General features: G+C 38.7%; 1 protein-coding gene across 4 annotated transcripts in view; it reads right to left on the bottom strand.

The window, feature by feature from the left end:
- The window catches only part of CDH13 (cadherin 13), a 431693-nt gene that overhangs the window by 393213 nt on the left and 14351 nt on the right, over positions 1 to 24129 (bottom strand). Inside the window, exon 1 of one of the 4 annotated variants that reach the window (XM_085235262.1) lies at positions 12778 to 12837. The exons of the other annotated variants lie outside the window; for them this stretch is intronic. Within the exon in view, the coding sequence (XP_085091388.1) occupies positions 12778 to 12822 (45 nt within the window). The 5' untranslated portion in view covers positions 12823 to 12837. Of the gene's footprint in view, positions 1 to 12777; positions 12838 to 24129 lie in introns of those variants that run through there. 4 annotated transcript variants of the gene reach the window in all.

Raw genomic sequence — 24129 nt, 5'->3', positions numbered from 1 at the left:
TTGTAATATATGAATTAGGAACTTCAAAATACTATGCATAAAAGGTGAGCCTTGGCATTTTAATGAACTTCTAACTTTTCAGAACAGTCTGTCATATTGAATTCTCAAGAGGAATGGAATAAGTCACAAATGAATTAATGTGTGTTCTGTGGCAGAGCCAGGTTCTAACTACAGAATTAAGGTCATGGCTACTGCAGAGAGCCACTGAACTGCCATGAGACCAAAAATCCAAAGTCCTTGTCTGGAAACATCAGAAATCCTGCTGTGCAGTCTCAGTCTTAACCTAAGACTTGGTGATAAATGAGATGTCTGACTAACATAAAAACTGGTGTTGCCAAAGCTTTAACTCAATACTAATGTTAATGTCCTTTAAATCAAAACCTAGATTTTATAATAGTTGAATGATTCCTGGAGCAATAGTCTCCACTTGAAGCCACTATTAAGAAAAGTCAGAAGTTGAATTAGTTGAACAGATCCTCCACTTGATTTTAGCTACAGTTATCACTGTGTTCCTCTCTTAAAATAGAGAAATAGTATTTCTCTTAGCAGGCATTAGGTGCTAATGCCATCACACTGACTAATTGAACACAGACTACAGGAGTACATTTCATGAGTTTCCAATCCATTCCCATGGGACATTTTTATGTTCCATTCTGTCATTTCACAGCATATTTACCTGTATTCAGTAAAACAATAAAACACTGAAACCTGTGGAGAACCTGATGGAGTCTCTAATGGGTAAAACAAACGTGATATAAGCATTAAGCTTCTATTTCTTGTATAGAAATCTTTCCACAGGAGATTATCTAGGGTTCTGTGATAAAAGTCTGTCAGTATTTCTACTGATACTGATTGGCTTACAGCGGGAAGGAAAGATGGACCAAGATTAGCTCAAGTTGGCTCTGACTTCTCAGTGAACCAAACAATATTAACATTTTTCTGTGACAATCGAATTGAAGGAAGAAATGTTTTGGAATACACAAAGTAAACCTATAGGGAAGGCCATGGGGGATGCTTTATTAATGTTATATTCATTTAGCAACCGTTTCCATAGCATGTGACTAGAATTAGGTTTTCATTTGCTTTTGAATGATTTAGAGTTGTTAGGATCTGACCTTTCTGTGGGAATACGTTGATTTGATTAAAGTTTTGTCAGAAAAAGCATTCTTTAGCTGCACATCTTCAGGCAGGTATAGATAAACACTCTCCCAGACAGCCAACAAATCAATGATTAGAGCAAATCAGTTCAAGCTCTACCAGACTTCTTTTCCTACTGGCTATTCAAGAATGCTTCTATCGATTGTTAAAAAAAAAAAAATCAGAAAGCTTTAGAGGAACAGTGTGCCAAAGGAAAACCATTAAAATCTCAAACATTTTCATGAGATAAGAATATTTCCCACCCAAACACTTACTAAAACTACTTTAACCTGAGCTTTATAATTTGTGATCAAGTGCTTTTTGCTGTAAGAAGTTACACTTCCCACTCCCGTCCATTATGAGATGATCTTAAAATATACTTGTTTTATTTAAACCTTAAGGATAAAACTGCATCATGAATACACAAAACTAAGATTAGGACTCCAATTAAGGTTGCTATTGCTTCCATTTAGTAAATTAAATACTCGTGGTCGTCCTAATAACAACTGTGTTCCCTTTCCTATGTAGATAACAATATTTATGGTTTTTAGAAAAATCTGTTGCGTTATCAGCTCTGATTTTCATTGCTGCTAGACTCAAAAAGGCTGGCTTACTTATCTCAGTACGCACCTGAAAAACAAAATTGAGACTGTGCTTTGTCCATTTTATGATTCAAACGGCAAACAATCGTCTATCCCATTTGGCGAGAGTGTATGATTTGCTTTTAAGTGTAGTTTGCTTATCAGGCAGCACCTCTGAAATCCATCAGCAGCTCAGCAGAAAGCAGACCGGGGCTCTTCAGAGAGCACACCAGGCACAGCCACTCTGTTCCCATATCCTGTAGCTCACAAAAAGCAGGAGCAGAGCCACTGTCACCCCTTCGTGCCCGCATTTTGTTACTACCAGTGTTCTAACATTGCAGAGAATTGCCTACTTGGACTACTCTTCAGGCTTGCTTCAATTCTGATCCTTAGAAGGAGCCATGCTCATTCAGAATGGAAAGAGACAAAGTGCTTAGAAGAGAGATCACCATTTTATTGAAGGTATCTCTCACTTTTCAGAATTTTTTAATATTCAGCAATGCATCCATTAACTTAAAACAGCAACGGTCATTACAATTCTTGCAGATTCTATTACCCATGGATTCTTCTAAGTAATAGTGCACAAAATGTACTTCAGAATCCTCACAGTTGCCCATATTGTAAAAGATCACTCCAGACTAAGCCTTGAATTGTCATTGAGATATACTGGAGAAAGTGCTGTCAAAATGGGAATATACAAAACTGAATCTATGTTAAGGATGCACTTCACAATGGATATTACACAAAAATTCCTCTAAAGATTCAGTTCCTCCATTTCTGATTGAAAAGAATAAGTATAATCAATGTGGTACAAAGGTTTCTAGAATTAGAAAGACTACATATCAGATAGTAACTATTTTTAGTCAGTCGCAGCCCTAAAAATGTTTAGTATAGTCTAAAACAGGCCTGCTATAATTGCATCCTCCTCAAAGCTTCAAGGATTTTGTGCCTGTGGGTGACCAAGGCACATGTTGCTAACTTCAAGTGATTAAATTAATTTAATGAAACAAGTTTTCCATTATCAGAAAGTGCTCTTACAGTCTAAGTAAACTTGAGATTTTTGCTTGATTGACTACTGAAGCAGTACAAAGAGATAAATAAAATTTAGCAAAACATCATGAAAAAAGAATTAAGAAATCTAGCTAAAGGGTACACACTATACAGAGGGGCCTGAAAAGCGTACTGATGCATAGGAAATTCACAGGACTAACTCCCATTAGCACTAATTGAATTTACACATTCCAACTCCCATCACCATTAGTACAAGTCATCCCCTGACTCCGGCAGACAAGTAGACTCTATGAAGTGGAGAGTAGAAAAAACCTAAGGAAAGACAAAACTTAAAGCCTGTCTCATCTCCAAAGGCATCTGCCAAACAAAAGCAGCTAATGAGAACAAAGACTTAGAAAATAGACATTTCATATCAGTAAGTAACATCTCAACTGTTTTCCTACACAACTATTTGAGAAACTTGGAAATAGGCTGGGTAATTACAAACAAAAGAATCGATGAAAGTGTAGCTATGAGAAAACAACACTGCTACATAACCTTATTTTCAAGTGGTCTAAACAATTCCATCTATTCCAACTCCAAAAAGAAATCAATCAATCTCTGGATTTGCATTTTGATTCTCAAAGCACCACAGTGATGCATGCACAAATGGCATTACATTTAAAATCACTGAGTACCATAAGCACATAAAATTCACAGTTGCTCCAAAGTGAAAACATGTGTAGGTAAGTCAAAGTTACGCATTTCCCTGAAGTTCACCTTTGCTATCTTTTATTGAGACTAAGCCTGCAGAGTTGCTCTGGCTGCTGTTTCCCTTCACATCCAAGAAATATTAGCACCTTGAGTGAGAGTGACCAGAACAAATAAAAATCAGCCAAACCAAAATTAGAATAAGTCAGCAGAAGTAATTCTGTGTCTCTGTAAAACTCCAGTGTCTGTCACTACTGATGATGCAGCAGATCTGTGCTTTCTTTGTAAGGCCCTGAGATTTTGCAAGCTAGTCCAAATGGAGACTTTACAAAAACAGTTTCACATTACCAATTACAAAAGGGATGAATAGAAGGTGAGAGACAGGAAGATGTGATAGCAAAGATGCCAGTAGAAGTTGTTTATAATAGCTATAAACTACGTGGGGAAAACATCACCCTTCTACATCAAGAAAGGCAATTTTCAGTCAAGATAATGTAGATGTCATAATAAATCATATATTGGTGTTCACATATCTATTAATCATCTCACAGAACGTGTCTTGGTGTCCTACTTTGCCTGTTGTAATGGCAGGGATAACCTACAAATGACTGTGCCTCTGTGTTTATAAGAGATGCAGCAGACTGCCAAAGTGACAAACATTTTGTTCTATGTACTCTTGGTCAGGGTGTGATAACTGCTGAATATACACTTTAATAACATGCCCAAAGCAGAGTACAGATGATAACAATGGTCAGATCAAAAGCAACTCCTGGCTCATTGAATTGAAAAGATGAAAGTAATTTTTTGCATTCAGCCCTCAGGAACAGTGATCAGGACGCTCTATCACCTTCCAGATAGAGGTGAATCCCATTTAGAATTTGAAGATTGGCTACTGCAATTGCTATTGGACTGCAGTATTTCAATTCAGGTGAGATACTCATCCTTTTAAACCTACACAAGCTTCATTTTCCAGTGCTAGAAAGAACATAACGCCAAATGTAACCACAACCAGAACAGCTTTAGGTTTACCCCTTTGGGCACATTCCTTCTGCCTTTGCATTATATTTTTAAACAAGATTTCCATAAAATTTCCAGAGGACAGCAGCTGCTAATGTGGAAAGGACCAGTAATCTGCATGTACAAAACGCAGTTCTTATGGGCCCAAAGCAGAAATTGTTTATCTGCCCAGTAAAACCACACACAGAAAGACATTAGGCCATAAAGCCTATTATCTTCTTCAGAGCACTTTCCTCCTAGACTGCAGGATCATGAAAAGCTTCTCTGAGAGCTAGTAATACTTTTCGATTCCTCAGATCTGTTCCACTTGCAACAACTTCTGCTTGTATTTAAACAAAACATTCTCTCCCAGTAGGCAATAAACATCTGCTGTGAGGTGTTCAGGGTCTACCAAGGCAAAGACAACTATATCTCACCAGTCTTTCCAAACTCATGCTCCTAATTGCCTGCTTAATGACTAGTAAAAAATACAGATTTGATGCATAAACAAGCAGCTGCTTCATCTATCTGGAACCCATTAAATTAGTTCAGTAGCTATCAGAGAAGTCAACTAATTCCACCAGTCCTTCTGCTGAAGGCACAATACTACAAACACAAGCTGCTAGTATCACCAACATTCACACAAAACATCAGAAGAGGTTATGACCAGGACATGGTTGTGTTCCAGTCATATTACAGTGCTGGCACTTCAAACAGAACTCTTCTGTCCCACAAGTTCAATCCAAGACTGTGTTGGGCTTTTTTCTTTCAGGTCAGTAGTAAGGAACATTATAATTTTTAGACAGAATGCATATAACTGAAGATTGGCAGAGAGTAGTCTCTCAGATAAAAAATTATCTGCAACCAATTAACTAATGTAATAAAGATTCATATTGAGAAGAGAAAAATAAGTAGTCTCCATTCCTCAGGTGCGCGCCCTGCTATGAAGCCCAGATGGATCCAACTCTTAACTTCACCACAGCTGTCCCTAATCCTCAGCACAGTTGCTTGGCTTTTAAACAGGGCCCAAATTAGCACAGCATTAGTACGTGGCCCAGGTATACTGAAATATGCACACAGAGGGAACTAAGCTACAATATCTGAGAACAGTTGCTTGTCTCTATTTTTAAATGTAATTGGCTAATGCTGTAGTGAGTTGCACAGTTAGGTTCTCCGATGATTTGGATATAATCTACCTCAGGCAATAGCAAGGCTGGCAAGTGACCTCATCTATCCCAGTCAGCCCCAATTAGCCATTGTGTTGCATGCTTTCTCATCTACTGAAATAAGAATGCATTCATTTTTGCAGCGTTCACTATAAAATCCAAAGAAGGTGTAGAATAAAAAAGCCCAGAGGTACTGTGAAATCAAGCCAAAGGACAACTCAGAACAGAGCCTCAGATTTAGAAAAGTGCAAAGATGCAAACATAAATAGCTTGATTGCATGTTCAGTGAATAACTCCAGAGGGACAAGAAAGAAAACACCCATTTCATTATCCTTTGTCATCAGAATAAGCAACGGACAGAGAAACTGCACTTGCATGGGCTAATGCATACTAGTCTTTCCACAGAAAAGATCCATTTATCACATCTAATCCAATTTTTGTTTCTGAAGACAGTCAAGAGGGCACTGTCAAGGCATTTTGGCACAAAGATCGATACACTGCAACAGCTGTTGCTCACTTGGAAGACTTGGCTTCCTCAAATCCAAGGATTTAGTCTTCCTACCAGCTACCACGCTTCATTCTCATACATTAGTTTGAATTAACATAAGTAAACCAATCTGTTGTTAAACTGACAACATCAAATACCTCCTTTTTATTTGAATTTCACAGGAAATATTGGCAGGTGGAGAAACGAAGGACATCCTTCAGATCCTGTACAGGGCCACAGACAGCACTGCTCAGGGTTGATGACAGTGAAAACAAAGAGCATTGCTTTGATCAAGCTGCACGTTAAATATCTTCCTTCCATGCAGAAAGTGCCTGCTTTCCATGTAAGCACCAATTCTGAGCAATAGATGTTAAAGATTAACGTATGTGAATACTGACCAAATCCCCAGTGCCCCATTCAGGCAGAATCCCATTGACTTTTTGGTCAACATTTAACAACAGAACGCTAGAAGATAGAAGCGTATGGGCTTTTTGATGAAAGCACAGCCAGACTGGAATGAATCGTGTGTGAACATTTCATTAACAAATTTTCATTCAGTTCATAAATATGCATAAATATTTGGGGCTTATTCTTTGCCATTTAGAGTCTGATCTAAAATCCTCTAAAGTCAATACAGAGATTTCCATTAACTTCTCTGGAAGCAGGCCCTGCCACTTACGTTGAAAAGATAATGAAAATGAAAATAAATTATGTGCATTGAATATTTGTAAGATATTATAAAATTAACAGGAAAAAAAAAAAGTGTTATTCTGTCAGCTCTGATCTTTATCTTCATCAGTGTATGGGATTTTTTTCCCTCACAAAGTTTGAAACTTCCTGCAATCTGTATTTTTCTTAAATTCCAATCTACCAGTTCCCATTAAAAAGGTCACAGATGAAACAGGCTGTCTGCTGCAAGATCCTATGCATTTTATTGATATGCTCTTCTTGCTATGTCAATCAGGAAGTTAGCAATGAATAAATTCATCTCTGTTGGGGAAAAATAGCTTAAGTGCACTTAAAGGCTGAGGGTACTAAAATAAACAGTTTGCTAATCCTCCAAATGCCAAAAAAAAAAAAAAAAGTCAAGTCTAGACATCCAAAACAGCCTCTATCTTCAGGCAATTCTATGGCAAATGAATGCAGAAGCCTTTGAAGTGCCAACACTTATGACATTTTATTTGCATAATAAATCTTTCAATAAACTTTTCCATGCGCATACTACAATAAAGCAAGATGTACAGCTGTATGATTTGTACTGCAGTGCCCTGACATTCCTACACACTTTTATTCATCCCATAGCCCACCCCACATTCATTTACTCATGCTCTACTTAGTCTTCCTTCAGCTTCAGAATGGTGTTAGTAAGACTCAAATCATCAAAACAAATCATCTCTAGTACTTTTGATTATTTCAAAGCTGTTATATTACAGTTTTTCCTTTGGAAACTTTTGTCATGTCAAAAGTAGATGTTAATTTACCGTGGTTGATGAGTTATTAGATTACATTTAGCTTTAATTTCAGCCAGAGAGCAGTTTGGGCCTGGTCTTTCAATCTCTAACACTTAATACTTTCCTACTGCCCTGAAAAACTTCATTTCACATTATTACTAAACTCTTCATAAATTTGCTATCTTAACATCTTTCAGCTTCTCTATGAATATCTCAACACATCTCAATTGTACAGGAAATACAAGAGCACTGTACAACAAATATTTATATTTTTTTGGAGGAAAAGGAAACATTTTAATAATTACATCTGATGGTCTGAGTAAATTTCAAGTGAAGAACAGTCCATCAACTTCATTCCAAAGGTGCTTTTTCACTTCAGTTACATTGGTATTGAATACACAGCTGTAGGAATAGTATTGCATTTTATTGTAGAAGAAATTGAAATTGTTTTCATGCCACAGAGGGGAGAAGCTTTTTCCAACAAACAACCAGGTGTTCTGCATATAGCAGAGCAGTATGGAAATAATGATGTCGAGTAAGCAAGGAAAAGAAAAAAAAAAGAGAGAGGTCAGGCTTATCCCCTCTGAAAATAGAAGATTCTTGAAGAAGATAAAGTTGGGCAGCCTTTCCATACAGTATTCTATCCATCTTTCCTCATCTCATGTAAAATCAGCAGCTCTCAATTCTCACCAGTATCAGTGGAGCTACTGACTCATGCAAAGTAAGGTTCAATATTCCCTAAAGACTTCACTTACCAAATTAAAAACAGACTTAAAAACCCAGGATTCTTCTCTTTGAATCGCTCTTTCAGAACTCCCCAGCTGCCCCTCCCAACTGCTTGCACAGTCCAAGGGAATTTGATTTTCTGTTTGTAAAATCTCTCATGAACTGTTTGGTAAGGAATTCTCCTTGTTAGAGAGCTTCCGTACTTGGTTTATGTTTAGCTTCTACATTATTTATCAAACAATCCTTTAGCACATTTCGTGTATTTTTATTACTTCTTCATTTCATGCAAGTACATTCTGACCATCTCCTTTCAATATGCCATGCAAAATATTAACCTACAGCTAGTAAAACATCTAATACTGGATTTTGGGATTGCTTAAATCTATACATGAACAGCTTGCCACACACACACACACACACACACACAAAAAGGCTCCTGCATAGCTGTCATCCTTTGCAGTTGTTCTTGTCTTGTTTTTTAACCAATTCTTGAGTGTTATCCCCTCAAGTTGTTAGTGTGAGAGGACTAGGATTTAGGAATGCCCATGTACACTCATCTCTGGCTTTACACACTTTTCCTACATAGGATCATAGAATGATTTGGGCTCAAGGGGACATTAAAGATCATCTTAGCTGCAGTCTCTATGCTGTGGGCTGGTTGCCATCCACTAGATCAAGCTGCCCAGGCCCCCACGTTCTCTGGGCAACATCAGGTGCAAATCAATTTCTTCACCTTCTCATCTAAATCTGTAGGTCACATTATGAAATCTGACAACTAGGCTTTCTTGGTCAGTTGATATACACTTCAAGGAGCTGCTGCAATTAGAGACTCAGTTACTACAAACATTAAGGAGGAAGGAAAGCAGCCCTCCTATTCTTAGAGTCAGCTTTGCATTACTGACACGAGGTATGCCCACGAACAGGAAAGGGTCAATTTGCCCAATATTTCCTCATGAGAATAGGGGAAGTCAGCAAGTAGTAAAGCCCTGACTCTCCCACAGTAAGAAGCTACATGAAAAGAGTGGAATCAGATTCTTAGGTCAGGGTGGAAAGTTTTACAGATCCCCCATTCCTCATAGCTTATGTTACCAGAATGAGATGGCTTTTGGAGCTCACTGAGTAGGTAGTGGAGCTCTACTTCTATTGCTGTTCCCCTCTCTGAACAGGCTTCCAGTTTAACATTCCCAGCTGTAACATGGCACACCTGTATTTCTGGATTCCTTGACAAAGTCTTACAACTTGACAAGTACAGATAATTAGAGCAAAAGAAAAAAAAAAAAATCTACTAATGACTTAAAACTAAGTGCACAGATTTAAAATAGCTCTTAACAAAAGCTGAAAAGAGATACCCTTCTAAGCTGCAAAAAATATTGGGAATATAGATATATATATACACAGTTTTTAAGAAGAAACAAATTACAGTTTCTATAAAGCATGAAGAAGTTCTAAAGGAATAAGATAATGGGACGAGTACAAATGGTATGAATCAGGAGCAGCCAAGTCACATTAATGTGCTCAGCACTGAAGAAAGAAAACTCAGATAACTGGATCAAAGAATGCTGCTGTCAAGGCTTTCAACAGCCATGTTAGTCACTGGGAGAGTGACTACTGATCTTTTTCTATCCTTCAGACTCTCTTTTTCTCATTAAAACAAAATCTTATATATAATGAAACATTTTTCAGTGGGCAAAGCAACACTGAACAGGTAGCAAATGATGTCTCTCTCTCGCACAGAGACAACAAAGAAACAGGCAGTAACCTTGTTACAGTGACAAAATTCACCACGTTAAATGACAAAATAAAGACAGATCCTGTGCTGCGCTGATTCCAGTAGTTCACATCCTTTAGAATCTCTATCCAAATTAACTATTCATTGGTGACACCATAGGTAAGCTCAGAACAAAGAACAAACACCTGAACTCATTCAGAAATAGTTTCCCATGGATGTATCCAGACTGAAGTGGAGGAATATCCAGCCTCATGGAAGGCTGGAATATTTCCCACTTCTCTATCATATGCAAGAGCTCTGAAGTGAGTAGAATTTTACTTTTCTCATTTATAATAGCCATGGCTGGATGTTTCCAGGTAGTTCCATTTGTAGAAACCTTTTACAGCAAAGCAGTGTAAATAGTTAACTAGTTTGAGAGTAACTTTCTCTCTGTCACCCACTCTGCTAACAATAGCATTCCAGATGTTTAGTTTTTACTGTTTAGGATATAAAACAGTAATAGCTATCTCTTATACAAAGCTTTAATAGTGCATTGCTGGAGCTTAATGTGATTTAGAAAAGATGCCATCATCGTTTTCCACATTTTGAGAAGTGGAACATGAGCAAGCAATCAAACACCAGAGACAATCACCCTTAACTCCTAGTGCAGCACTCTGCACCAGGATATATCACTTTCTAAAGCTGGCTTAATGAAACTGCTTGTTAAAAGCGAATAGAAGAGCCCCCTTTCCCTTCAGAGCATTTCAAGAAAACCTCTCCAAACCCTTACAACAGCAAACATTGACCATGATTTTTTAAGTGCAGACTTCAGGATTTAAACCAACTGATGCTTATATCAGCAACATCGTGCTCCATTTTAGTTTTGTTTGCTTGGCTGAGAACAGCAACCTATCCTCCCTAGCTGCCGTGCCCCCCTACCTTTCCATCCATGACAAGCAAAATTATAGCAGCTTGACTGCCACAGATTCATTGCAGCATACACTGACATGTCACACCTGGTATGCAGCATTCAATTAGTCATTCATAGATGCTGAATTTGTGGCAGACAAGGTCAAAAGCCAAGTTTGAGCAGGTATTAGTCGATTTGGCATATGAACAAACACTGAGTGAAGATGCCAAGAAACCATTGAGATAAATTGTCAAATGAGCAGTTGCACAGGGGAAAAAAGCCTATTAAAGTTATTGCTGGTGAGAGCACAGCAGAGCTGAGTATTCCTAGTGTGAACATCAGAAGCAAGCCTGTAAAAGTATTTGCAAAGCATGAGGTTTGTCAACATTTGTTAATAGATGCCATACTGTTAGCACCAGAGCTAGGCACACCATATGCCGAGGCACAGGCTCGCAGCCATGCCGTGATGAGGTTATGCCCTGTGCTCAGTGCAGGAATTCACCTGTGCCTCAGATGCTCAGAGCTTGTCCTGGAGGACAGAAATCATCACTTCTGTTGGAACAAGTGGGTGATATAAAAACAGAACTGGCTTTTTCCTCTATCCTCAGTGTGCTAACTAGCACATCAAGTTGATATGGATGAGACCAGATGCAGAGCATTAACCTCCATACTGTAAGCAAGCACTGGGAGAGATCCTGATGGAGATCTGTCTCTGAATATTTATACACTCTGCCAGCATCCTCTGTTGCAAAGTTTGCTTTGTTTTTAATTTATTTTTTTAACAAAAATCAATAGTATTTTTATTACATACTTGTCCTCATCCCCTGCTCCTTTTTCCTACATTCTTATCTCTTTCACATTGACTGCTGACATTCAGACAACTTTTGTCCATATGTACCTTTAGCTCAACACTAAGAGATACAAGGGCAAGAGGACCTGCCTTACAGCAGGACAAATTTTAAGCATCTTGTATCAATAACTTCTTTTAACCAAGTTATCAAGAGAGGATGGACCAAGGACTACAAGATCCCAAGTGAGAAGCAGATGGGCTAAAGCCTATGGAGTAACAGGGCTATGAAGGACAGGTCTCTCAGCACTGCAGGATGCTCCAAAGGCTCAATAAAATAAATCAGTTCACAGAGTGCATAACCACTGATCTTTCTTCATCGAGCAGCTACACTGAGCAGTAGAGGAGACACTGCAATCAATACTGCTAAAGATTGAACTTCAGTTCAATTTGTTTCTGCCAATCACATGTATGTGGCATATTTTCTTTCACAAGTAGCTCTTGGGACAACTGGAACAAATATGTAATTGTTTATTTCTGTATGTTCTTATCTACAGGTGCTGTTTATTGCTGTGAATCATCACCACTGTTCACATTCCTGAACACATCATCACTTTTCTCTCTAACAACATGTTGTATTGCAACTACAGTGCTCAACCATGGCATTAAATGGGCAAAAGATACTGCTTTCCCTTTGTACCAGTGCAGACACATTGTAAACTATTGTCTTTTGGAAGAAACCTGTTTATAGAGGGAAACTAGGAGTAGATCACATTGAACTAACTTAGAGCACTCCTAAAGCTCTTCCTAGACCAATGCAGCACCTGTTGCAACCAACTGGGTATTATAATACATTGCAGTATCTTCTAGATGTTGTGATTTCCCTCTTTTAATATATACTTTCTCATACAGGTGTGTATTTGATATCAAAGCTCCCTGAAGTATCTGCCAGTGCTCAGCATCCCAAGACTCCCGTGACCCTGACCCAGCCCATTATTTTCCAAGTGCTAGCATTAGTTACCTTCCTGCTGCTGTAACAGATGCTTTGCTAGAGAAACGCAGACCAATAAAGATATTAGCCCAAGAAGTCTCTTCCAGCTTACAGACCATCAAACTGAGAAACGTACCAACACATCTACTGCCACCAATTCAGACCTCCACCAGCTCAACATCTGCTTGTGATTCACATGTGTATTTCAGCAGGTCTTTCCCAGTGAGCAGCACCTGAACTCAAATATAGGAGTTTCTGCAGGAGTTATCCTTAAGAAAACAAATACTTTTGGTCAGCAAGAAAAACTCTTCAGCAAAGAACAATAAACAGTTTTCTCCACTTCTAGTTCACAAAGCATATTGTTCATTCTGAATAAGAAATTTGGATCTAACTGTTAATAAATAACCGCAGCTTGTGGAATTCAATGGTGTTTTGCTTCCTAAAAGCGTTCTTTCTTTATATGATGTCTCCACTTTAGCTGTACTCATTCAGATTACAAGCTAATGGAGGCTGACAGCACTAAAAGGCAGTCTGACCTCTGGTATATTAGCCAGAGATGCATCTCACATCATAAAACAGAATAAAGGGTCATGCCTTTAAGTGCCACAGCAGAACACAAAAATAGGGAAAACAACATTTTTTTTTTTACACCAGATTTAAACAGGCCTTTGATAGTAACATTTTATCTGAGCCGTGAAATAAGTGACACAACATCCAACAACAAAGAGCTGAAAAATCCTACGTATTGAAGTCACAAACCACATAGGACATTTAACAGGAATCATAGCAAAGAGGAGAAAGTGTTAATTATGCTTTCCCTGCTGTCAGACAGTTCATACAGTCATCAGAAAGCCATAGGTATCTAACTTAGGCTCTTCAATCTGAATACATCCCTTTCTCCTCTCTTGCTCTTCAAGTTGTCTTCTATTCACTAATTGGTAAGTGTCAGAGTGAAGAAAAACAGAAAACCTGCCTGTGAGTTAATACAGAAAGTGTCATGAGCATGTACAAGAGAATCAGCTGCAGAGTCAATATCATGAATATTTCCTACTAAATTTGCTCAGATTGATCTACTGCCTCAAGGAACACCCTGGGATTTCACTTAATATCCATTACTTAGATGTGTAGTAGTACAGTTCCTGGGTTGGGGCATGTCCATGCACTGACACAGAAGCAAAAACACGTGCCTTGGCTTCAAGTCTAGGATACAAGAGGTCATTTGACAAGGAGTATAATAAGATAGCACTGATTTGTGTTATCTGCAGATAACTCAGAGCAGTCACTGATTTATTTATTTGATGCATTACAACAGAAGAGAATTGTAAAGAATAGTGAAGCAAAGGTTATAAAGTGGTCTTGCAAATAGGCCAAAATAGCAGCAGTGGAGAAAGTATTTGTATCAATCGCTAGAGCAGCCCTTAAGTCTAAATTTACTAATGAGATTGAATAGGCCCTCTTCACTGCTACACAAACACTAGGAGAACTTGCTGATTCCTTTCAAAATGAAAATATCCTAACATATATTGGTAGAGTAGAATGTCCTCCACAATAGCAGCCCTCTTACAGGAGCACAGATGCTGTGAAGTTGGAAGCCTGCATTACTTCGCTCAGAAAAGAAAGCCAAATTCAAGCCCTATTAACTGTGAGGTGCTATTACACCAAACATAAGCTACAGCAGCACTTGGGAAATTATTGAAACTGCAGTTGATGCAATTTGTCATCAAAGAGTGAGAATGAAATATAGGAAATGAAAGACATAAGCAGAAATGCTGACAATTAGGTTTTCTTTTCTGGTCATCAAAAAACTACTTTCAGTTTGCAATCATACCAGGGAGTCTCTTCCCTTGCAATATATAGTTTATATCCTTCCCATTTTTAAAAGGTACAATAAAGCCACAATCCAATATCAGTTTGTGAGATAAATGCACCCATGAGGAGAAAGGAATATTTTGAAGAAGAGTACTACAGATAGTGAGATGAGCAGAGTTGCAGGCTGCTCGGAGTTGGAAGAGGCTGCTATTGCAACCTCCTGCTCAAAGCAGGGCCAGCCTCAAAGCCAGCCTACATTGCTCAGGGCTTCATCCAGTTGGGATTTGAAAAATCTCCATAATCTCCCCAGTTCCAACAGAGAACCGCTGTACTACCTTCAGCAGAGCTCTCCTGATTTAGGAGAATTAAAATCTTACAAGGAGGAGCTTTGCTGTCTTTGGCTGAAATAGATTAGGAAAGCAGCCATAAAAAAAAAATTTGACATGATGGCACTTGGCATGCATGCCCTAGGTAAAATAAATCTTTGCCATCTTAACCCTGTTTCTCTTGCAGGCTTGAGGTTAAACAGCCCATGCTGAAACAACCATTGCCTTTTTACAGGGTTATTGGTTACAAGGAACTGGAAAGGTTACAGTCTTATGAGCTCCAGATTCACCACCCCAGAACGTGGGAGTCTCTGAAGCATCTGTGCTGTTCCCTACATAGGGAATGGCAGGGACAACTGCAGTCCAGAAGAGCCAGTACATAAAAAAAGGGAATAAAAAAATCGCAGTGGACAAATGCTCGCAGACAGCTGGTGCTCTGCAAGAGGCCTCAGATTATCCCAGCTCCTACCCCTGACTGCTCTTCGGCACGTTTGGGAATTAGCACTGGACAGGAACTATTCCCAACGGGCATTCTTCACACAGAGAAAGAGGATTTAATACTGTAGACACATACAACAGCAAGGTAGTTGATTCGTGACACAGTCCGAAGCATGTATGTGAATAGCTAATGACAGCTTAAGAGTTGCTGGAAGATGCTACTTCTATCTGGGGAGTCTTAGTAGACTTAATACCTAAGAATTAATTTCTCCTTTTATTATAACCCAGCCCTTCTCTGTCAGAGGATCAGCCTTTTCAAGTGATGCAGGAAGATGACAAGGTAATGTTTTCACGTCCTCTTTACTTTCCTTGTCTAAAGCCAAGAGCATTTATTCACAATCTGTTTCATCTTCCATCCAAAGGAGGCTCAAATCCATGCTTTTCTCTTTCCCAAGAGAGGACTCTAATTTGTTAATGTGGACAAAAAACTCCTGTTCAAACTGCAGCAGCTCTATCCCGGTGATGGCGTTGTTGCATTTGCTATTTGAAAGAGCATTGTATACCAAACCACTAAGATTCCATAGCAAGAGGATCCACTGTACGCACAACCCCACTGAGATCCTGCAAACACCTTGAAATGGACACAAGAACAATACAAGAGCTTGTATATTTTACACATGCATTCAAAATGACAAGATTTAGGTCATAGTTTGTGGTGAACTTCCTACTCTTTAGAATAAGATGTCATACAGAATTGTTAAGCAATTGATTAGATTAAGATGAATTAGATTGAATAAGAATTCAAGTATCATTATTTTGTTTTTAGGTAATAGGTTTAAGGTGAAATCCTGGCATAGTAAGGCCCAGGGAGTTTAACAATCATCCCACAGGGAACTAGAATGTCATCCATAATGAATTATCACTCAAAATTGCTGATATTTAGCATCCTCCTACAGCATAGGGCTATAATTATAAGTTATTTGCACTTGAACTTCATTATTCTGATGTAAAAAACTCCTGAATCAACCATCAAAAGTGTCACTTTAAGAGAAAATAAGAAGGAATTTTTCTAATTGAACGTGCCTAAATGTGTCTACACAGCCACAGATCATCTTATCCTGCAACAAATATATTCAGACTCATGGTAGGCACAGATGAAGTTGCCGGAAGGGTGACTTTTAATCACTGCAGGAAATAAACAAACATCAAAAGAAAACCAATGCTCCAGACAGAAATAAACTTCATTGTGCTCATGTTCTTAAAGAGTCCTCTTGTGTCCTTACTAGGAAGTGAAATGAAAAAACAGCCAGCCAGCATCACAGTTAACTGTTTGCCCTCATCAGGAATCCTTATTGTGAATAGAGTGAGAAAATCTATTCATGTGTCAGATATCTTCAACATTATTCTATCCTTGAAGTGATATCATTCAGTACAGGCACAGCTTAAACACCAGTGGATAAATGGATTGCTAGAATATTGGTGCCTTAAATGGAATTCGCACCCCGAAGGAATCAGCGAGGAGGTGCAGAAGGGACTGAAAAGATGTGAATGCCACGTGTAGCTCTTCAGTGCTCTGCAATACTTCTGAGATCTGAGTCTGCAGCTGTATAAATTCCATCATTGACTTTGGAATGACCAGGATCCGCTACAAGTCAGGTTATTTCACTAACAATTCTACTACAATTTAAAAGGAACAGTATATAAAGAGATATCAAAAGAACTGATACTTCATTGTGTGCATCCAGCTCTGCCATACATGATTGTTCCTATTGCTAGGGATGTCTGCAATACCCTAGAATGAGTAATACCCCTGTCATAAACAGTGACATTCTCCATGTCAAGGGAAGCCTGAGCAGGTACAGCTGATGCTACATCATCTTCTCACCCTCACTGAAAAAATGTATCTGGTGCCCTGGGACAGAAAGAGAAAGCCTGAGATGTGAAACTTGAGAATGGGCATCTGGATGGTATTACAGGTTGCAAGGCAAACCATACAAGCCAACAATTCTGTATTTGCTCTGCAGCCCATGTGAGATTCAAAGGAAACGCGTAGGCTGCATCGTCAAATTAGAACAGGTCAGTAAAAGAAGCGTACTGCTGAGAAGAAAAATACTGTTGTCACCTCGATTTTATCTTGTTTTCAATTTTTTGTTTATTGTTTTTCTTCTGGTGCTCAAAGAACAGAAATGTAATTATATGCACATCAGTGCACTCAAAGTGCTGGAAAATTTCCCATATAGGAGTGGGAAATGACAAGAAGTTCTGTGATTTGTTAAGGCTGTGTTAACAACATGCACATGAGAACCACAGCATTGGTGTATTGAAGGACTATAATTCATTTTAGGAATTCTTTTAAACTTCTCATTTTATTTTAGTGTTGTATTTATATTAAAAACAAACAAACAAACAAAAAATACCACTTTTCCTAATCCAACAGATTTTACACACTCCTTTGATCTATGTACATTTTGAACAGTAGCTTGTCTACAACTCACCCTTTCTTCTGACCAAGCCTATTTCCTGGTGCACCAACAAAGCCAGTACTTCCAGGAAAATTAATTGTGACAACTATGGGTAAAATCATGTTTTGTTTATATTTCAGGTACTAAGCAGATGCTACTAGATATTGCTACCAGATGTTCTAGAATTATATGCAACATTATGCTCAATTTTAACTTTTACAAAATTACAAGCTAATAAAAGATGACACTGCTATAGTCAAATGATTTATTAAAGGAAAAGCCATTAAATTCCTTTTAAGCTTCACCACCCCACTACCCCAAATAGCTCGTCACTGTATACATCAGTGAACAGATGCAAATGTCTGTACCATTTTGAGATTTCAGTATTATCCCATACAATAATTATATATCCAGATGCCATTTGCTCTAACAGCCTCAAACACATCTGTCCATCTTAACCTAAATGCATGGTAAGCATTCATTTCATGGTTAAACTGCCTGCAAGAGGACACAAGCCTGGAATCCAAACCCATGTCAGGATCATCTTTTTTTTGCCACACAGATGAACTTGCACACGGATAAGGACATTTTATGCACTGAAAGCACTCTGAATCTAAAGGTTGGAATGATTAACTAACAGAGCATACAAAAGTTTGAAGTATTGCATTGGATTGCATTTAGACCTCGATTTCCAAATCGCTTAAAAGGCTGCAACATTTGTTGCCATGGGGTGGGGTTTTGTTTGCTTGGTGCTGATGGGAGGAGCAGGGGAGCGGGTTTTTTGTTGTCATCGTTTTGGTTCCATTTTTTATTTGTTTGCTTTGAATATATGAAATGCTGTACCCCGATGGTGAATAGAAACTACATACTTTATTTTGTGCAAGCTCCCCTAGCTGAAGTCACAGGGCAGCACATGACAGCCAGTGCGGCCAACGTCCCTCCCCATCCACCACTGCAATAAACAGAAGTAACATCAAATAGGAGTGACAGCCAGTAATTATAGAACTGAAAAATTGTCGTGGATTCTTCTGTATTAATGAAGCCACGCACAAATATAGAAAATCTAAATAGCTCCTTTCAATCTTCTAACAGGAAAATATGCACATTAACTGATCCACAGATTACTGCAAGGGTTTATATCAACCTGCACCTTGGCTAGGAAATTAAATAGTCCACCTCATGCTACCCTAGCACGTAGCAGCAGAAGGTTCTCATCAAGTAAAGCAAATCAACTCAACTCAATGCTTATGAGAGCACCCACGGAACAACACGAGGAAAAAGAAATACAAGTGCACAGCGGCTCCAGTTTAACTCCAGCAGTTAAACGGTTTATACTTAAGTGTGTATGCACTACTGCATAAATTGTACCCAAAGCACATCATTTGGAGAGAAAATAAGAACAAACACAAGAAAGAAAAAGGAGAAAGGAAAAGGGAGATCAGCCAGAAACCATTATTTATAAACTTAGATATCTAACTCCAAGTTAAAGCATCTCAGCCTCGTTCCTCTGAGGTCGCAATAGCCACACAATTTACACAGCTGAGCATCTGGCTCTAAATATTTCACTGTTCAAAATTCCAGTGTGCATCCTTGCGTAGCAGAGCTTCTCTGACTAATCATGCTAGAGGTAACCACGTCTTAAGTGTGTAGTTCTAAATTGAGTAATATTACCATTAATAACAGAGCCTAATTAAGACATCTATAATGTTTTTAATGAGAAAAATTGAAAGTCCTTCTGGAATTTTTCCAGTCGAATTAATTCTGAGGACTTTAGACGTTATTACAAGTAATGTTACAGGAATGAAAATTAGGTCTAAATTAGGACATGTCACTGTGTTTAAACAGGAGGAAAAGAAACTACGTTCTGTTTCCTCCTCTATGTGCCAGTCTCTGTTATAACATCTCACCGCAGGGGAAACGAAAACAGCACTTTGTGATCTGCTCTAAGCTGCTCTGCATATAGTTGTATCTGATGCATTTCTAAGGTCTGCAAATATTTTAACACTTCCATTTTGGTCTCTTTTTGCATTTCTGATCCATACTCCCTTGGTACAAGTATTTCCAAAAAATCTTGACGTGTCACTCGCTTTGGTCTGTGTGGGCCCAAGTACTGTTGACTCTCATTTCCATGATTTATGCTTGTTCAAACAATAACTCCCTCTGTAACCCTGCATGTGTAAGCAGGGAACGCTTGTGCAGAAGAATATCAGCTACGATCTGCTAGAACTGTACAGGAAGGGAGGAACCTGCATGGTCCAAAACAGTGCTCTGTTAAGACAACAGTGAGGCACTTTAAAGGCTACCCAACATGGTGAGTCTTTATTTGTACCCCTCATAGACCAGTTCTTCAAACTGCTGTGCACACATACCTGCCTTGCTGTTGCCTTTTTCTTACAAATGCTCCCATTGTGAGTTTAAGTTAATTAATTTCATACAAGTCTACTACATGGCTGGCTTATGCTGCCCTGAAGGCACAGAAAGACATCATCCTTGCTCTTCAAAACGACTCATTTGAGCACATGCTTTCATATCAGGTATGAGAGTTTGTGTTCAAGAATAGACAAGTTCAAAACATAAGAACAAAGTCATCCCATGATCTGACTGGGTTTTATACAAAGGTCTAGGCCTTCATTTCGTGGAACTTGAAGTGAAACTCCAATCTTAAGGCATAAGTTAAGAGGAGAAAAAAAAAAAAAACTACAAGTATTACTGTTGGGACTAAGAAAAGCCATTGCAGTATGACAAAAGCCATGAAATTCACTTTTCATTTTTCCTGATCTACACTGTGGGTATGATCCTACAGGCAATATTCAGATGCACCTTCACGTACACATCTCTACACAAACATATATACACACACAGCATTCACATAAGTGGAGTACCTTCACATTTCATTTTACCTATTTTACCATAAAATGCTCCACCATCCTCATCTTTCAGGTTCCAAAAGTCAAAACTGGAATTCTGCAATTTGTGGTGCCTTAGTAAGCAGAAACACAATCGTGTACATTTCAGGCAGGGCAGCTAATGAGGTTGTTTGTCCTTGAGAGCAGACACTGCACAAAAAGTGCTCTTTATTTATTTCTTTTGAATGCATTTTACTAATGCTGAGGAGGTTTTAGTGCTCAGATAATATTTTGAATAGGTTTATAGCTTTCAACAATTAGTTATGAGAATAGCAAGGACATTTAGACATGTATATTCCCTAAAAGCCTGGGAGGCTTACCCTCTTCCAAATCAGTTTTGTATACAAAATGCCAGCTTAATTGAATTGTAAAGACTCCTCAGAGAAAGCAAATCTGATTTCTATCTTCTGTTGATACCATAAATATTAAAAGCAGAAAATAAACAAAATCTTTATCTGTTACTGATACATGACAGATACATATCTGGAATTTTTAGAAACATCAGAATTATCACTCTCAAGTACAATGCCAAAAAGATGAGAATTTTGTAAAGCAATGCTTGATTTTCAGTCTTGCAATTTAAATGCTGCATTCCTCCGAATACAAAGAAGTCTAAGTAAAAAATGTTAGTATTAAACTAATATATGCATATGACTGCCATAAATGTAAATCCCTACTTAAATATTTAACCCCCATATAGGCCATTATTACTGTTTCTTACTGAGTGTTTCACATACTGAAGCCTGATAGATAATTCAAATAACTAATTCTTAGCTGTTAGCTTTAACCTCTGCTTCAAAGCTTGCTATAAACAAAACCCATTTGCAGTATTCAGCAGCAAATTATTTGATGCATGACTTCTAGTTGATATTTCCCTCCAAACCCTAAATTATTGTATATTTCAAGGCTGCACAGGATGCTATACACAGACAGAAGACCACCAATGTGTTCATGCAGGGAAGTCTGGGCAGCCAACAATTCCCACTCATTCCTCCCTTGGACCACCTCAGGGGGAAACAGCAAACTGCAGCCAAGAGTGCCTTGGGAAGCACCTTGAGCTGCAAGAGAGAAAAGAATGTAGTCTCTATCTCACTACTTCACTGAGTTGTTGTCTGAGCTTAGAAGCAGGTAGGTGAACACATTTTGGAGAAAGAGAACAAATTACTACAGTTTTCTTTCGTGTAGAAGGAGTGAAGCATTTCTAGCAGACCACCTCCACTGCTTTGATCACACCTCTCCTGCAGGCAGCACATGCAGAGCATAGGGACCTCATTCTTCAGCAGTTTAAAACATGACAGGAACATGCATCCAGCCATTGCCACATGCTACTGAGTTGTTCCACAATGTATTGCTAGGAATACCTACATTTTTGTTCCATGATTCCCAAATATCTTTGCTCATAAATACCTATGAAGAAAGGAGGGTGACCTTAAAAGGGAGGACAGCCTGATGACTTTAGTAAGCCTGTGCAAGATGAGGCCTTCCCAGCAACGATAAAGAGCAGCTCAGAGAGGAGCCAGCAGCCCATCTGCCAGGTCTCACACTGATCACCATAGAAAATATTTTTCAGTGTCTGTTGATGATAACTTGGTGAGCAGAGGTTATAGAGTAAGTGTAGGAGAAACAAGAGAGTTTGTAGCATGAGAATCTTTTCTGCTTTTATTCTTAGATTTGTAATCATGCAACTCACTTTAGAAGCTTACAAGCTCTTAATTTAAGTTGTCAAGCAAAGAAAATGACTGAGCGTTCCCAAAGAAATAAAAGAAAAAGACAAGACAAAACTAGACAGGAAGAAGGAAAATATTCTTCAAAACACATTGATCTCCGTGTTATTTTACTTTCAGTACAGCATGGATGTCAACAATGTATTTCAGATTATTGAACAAGAACAAAATGATAAAAGCAAAGCTTCCCCTTCGGGTGAAGTCATTCTGTTAACTATAATTCCCCAAACATGCTAAAAATACATCTTCATTGTCACAAGATGACTGCAACCTATCTTTAAGGCAAGGATTAAATGTCAGCAGTAAGATATGCTGCAGAAATGAAGAAGATGTATCTTAATTCTAAAAAAAATAAAATCAATCTATTTACTGCAATTAAAGTATTAGGTGTTCTAATACATAGAAACAGTGCAAGACTCTTTGCAAGGCTTTCCCCCCAACAAAGCATGCTGCTCAGGGCTCTCAGTACCAGGGAAATGAGCACTGACAGGTGATTTGGGGCTCCCAAGCTGCAACTGCCTCTTTCTAAAGGCTTCCCATAGGACTGTACGAGCTACTTCTGTTGCTTTATACTTTATCCCTTCCTTGATAGGGAAGGAGTAACCTTCCCTTTTAATAAACTAACTTCACAAAGAAGTTGAGAAAACAGAAGTTAGTGATTCAGTAGCCTAAAGAAAGGGAGGTCCCTTCCTCATGGTGTTCCTAACAGCCAGCAATGCAGTTCTGCCTTGAAAAATTCATCCACTAGGTACACTTAACTATAAGAAATAGCTATAAAATGCAATTTAGAAGAGGCTGTCCCAGAATAAGTCCCTGTCTTTCCCTGTTTTTGCACTGCAATCCATCCCAGGACCTGTCTTCATGCAAATCCTATCCAGCTTGGATTTTGCAAGATGCAAGCACCTCACCATTAAGCCAGCCACCAGAGGAGAACAGTGTCCAGCAACTCTTGAATCTCAGCTCATCCAACTCTGAGCTGTATTCTTAGTTATATCCTCGAAAGGACAGAAAAGCTCATGGCTTAATTTCTAACTCTTCCAAATGCTAGCACCTTTTGACTAAGGACTTGTTTTTGCAGTTTCTCGCTTATCTGCTTCTGTCTCTCTGGAGCCAAGATATTAAAATCCCTTTCTGATTGGCCTCCAGCAGTCCATAAAAATCTTACAGTAAATCCTGCAGCTGGAGACACACTGCTAGTACTGGCTGGATGTGCTAGACAGCAAAACAAAATAAATGTCCACTGTAAGAAAGAGCATTAACTTAGTTTCACAGAGCATTTAGAGACTTCGATTACTTTCGGTTTCCCATGGTTTATAAAGCAACTTGTGAAAACTTGTGAAGTTCCCTGCAAAGCAGAGTTGCTGTTCCCTGCCACCAGGCCAAGCACCAGTGCAATCAGCCTGGCAAATTTATTCAACCTCTGCAGATCTCATTCCAGGAGGGTCTGACAGATGGTAGCTGGCCATCTTGGCACACTCTTTATTTTAAACCCTACTCTAGAGAGGGTTCTTACTATTAGGATTCAAAGCCCTTTGCAAATAGAGAATTAGGCAGAAGCATGCTCATTAGGCCTTACAAACCCCTGGATAGCAGCAGCTTATCTTTTTAATCATTATACAAACACACAACAGCCACAGGACCTCAGGCTGATGCTGCAACCCTGAGATCTCCACACAAGTCCATTCGCAGACAGATATATGTGGACACTTCTAGTTTGCAGTATGCTTCCTTTTTGTATTACAGACACAGTTTACTGTTGGACATGTCAGGGAATGTAATAGACAGCAAACAAAGGGTTAACACTTTCCAAAGTGCACTTACAA

The sequence above is a fragment of the Meleagris gallopavo genome, chromosome 13, assembly GCF_905368555.1.
Source record: "Meleagris gallopavo chromosome 13, MGAL_WU_HG_1.1, whole genome shotgun sequence".
Taxonomy (NCBI): Eukaryota; Metazoa; Chordata; class Aves; order Galliformes; family Phasianidae; genus Meleagris; species Meleagris gallopavo.
The sequence above is the reverse complement of the archived record's forward strand: the minus strand, read 5'-3'. Positions and strand labels throughout refer to the sequence as shown.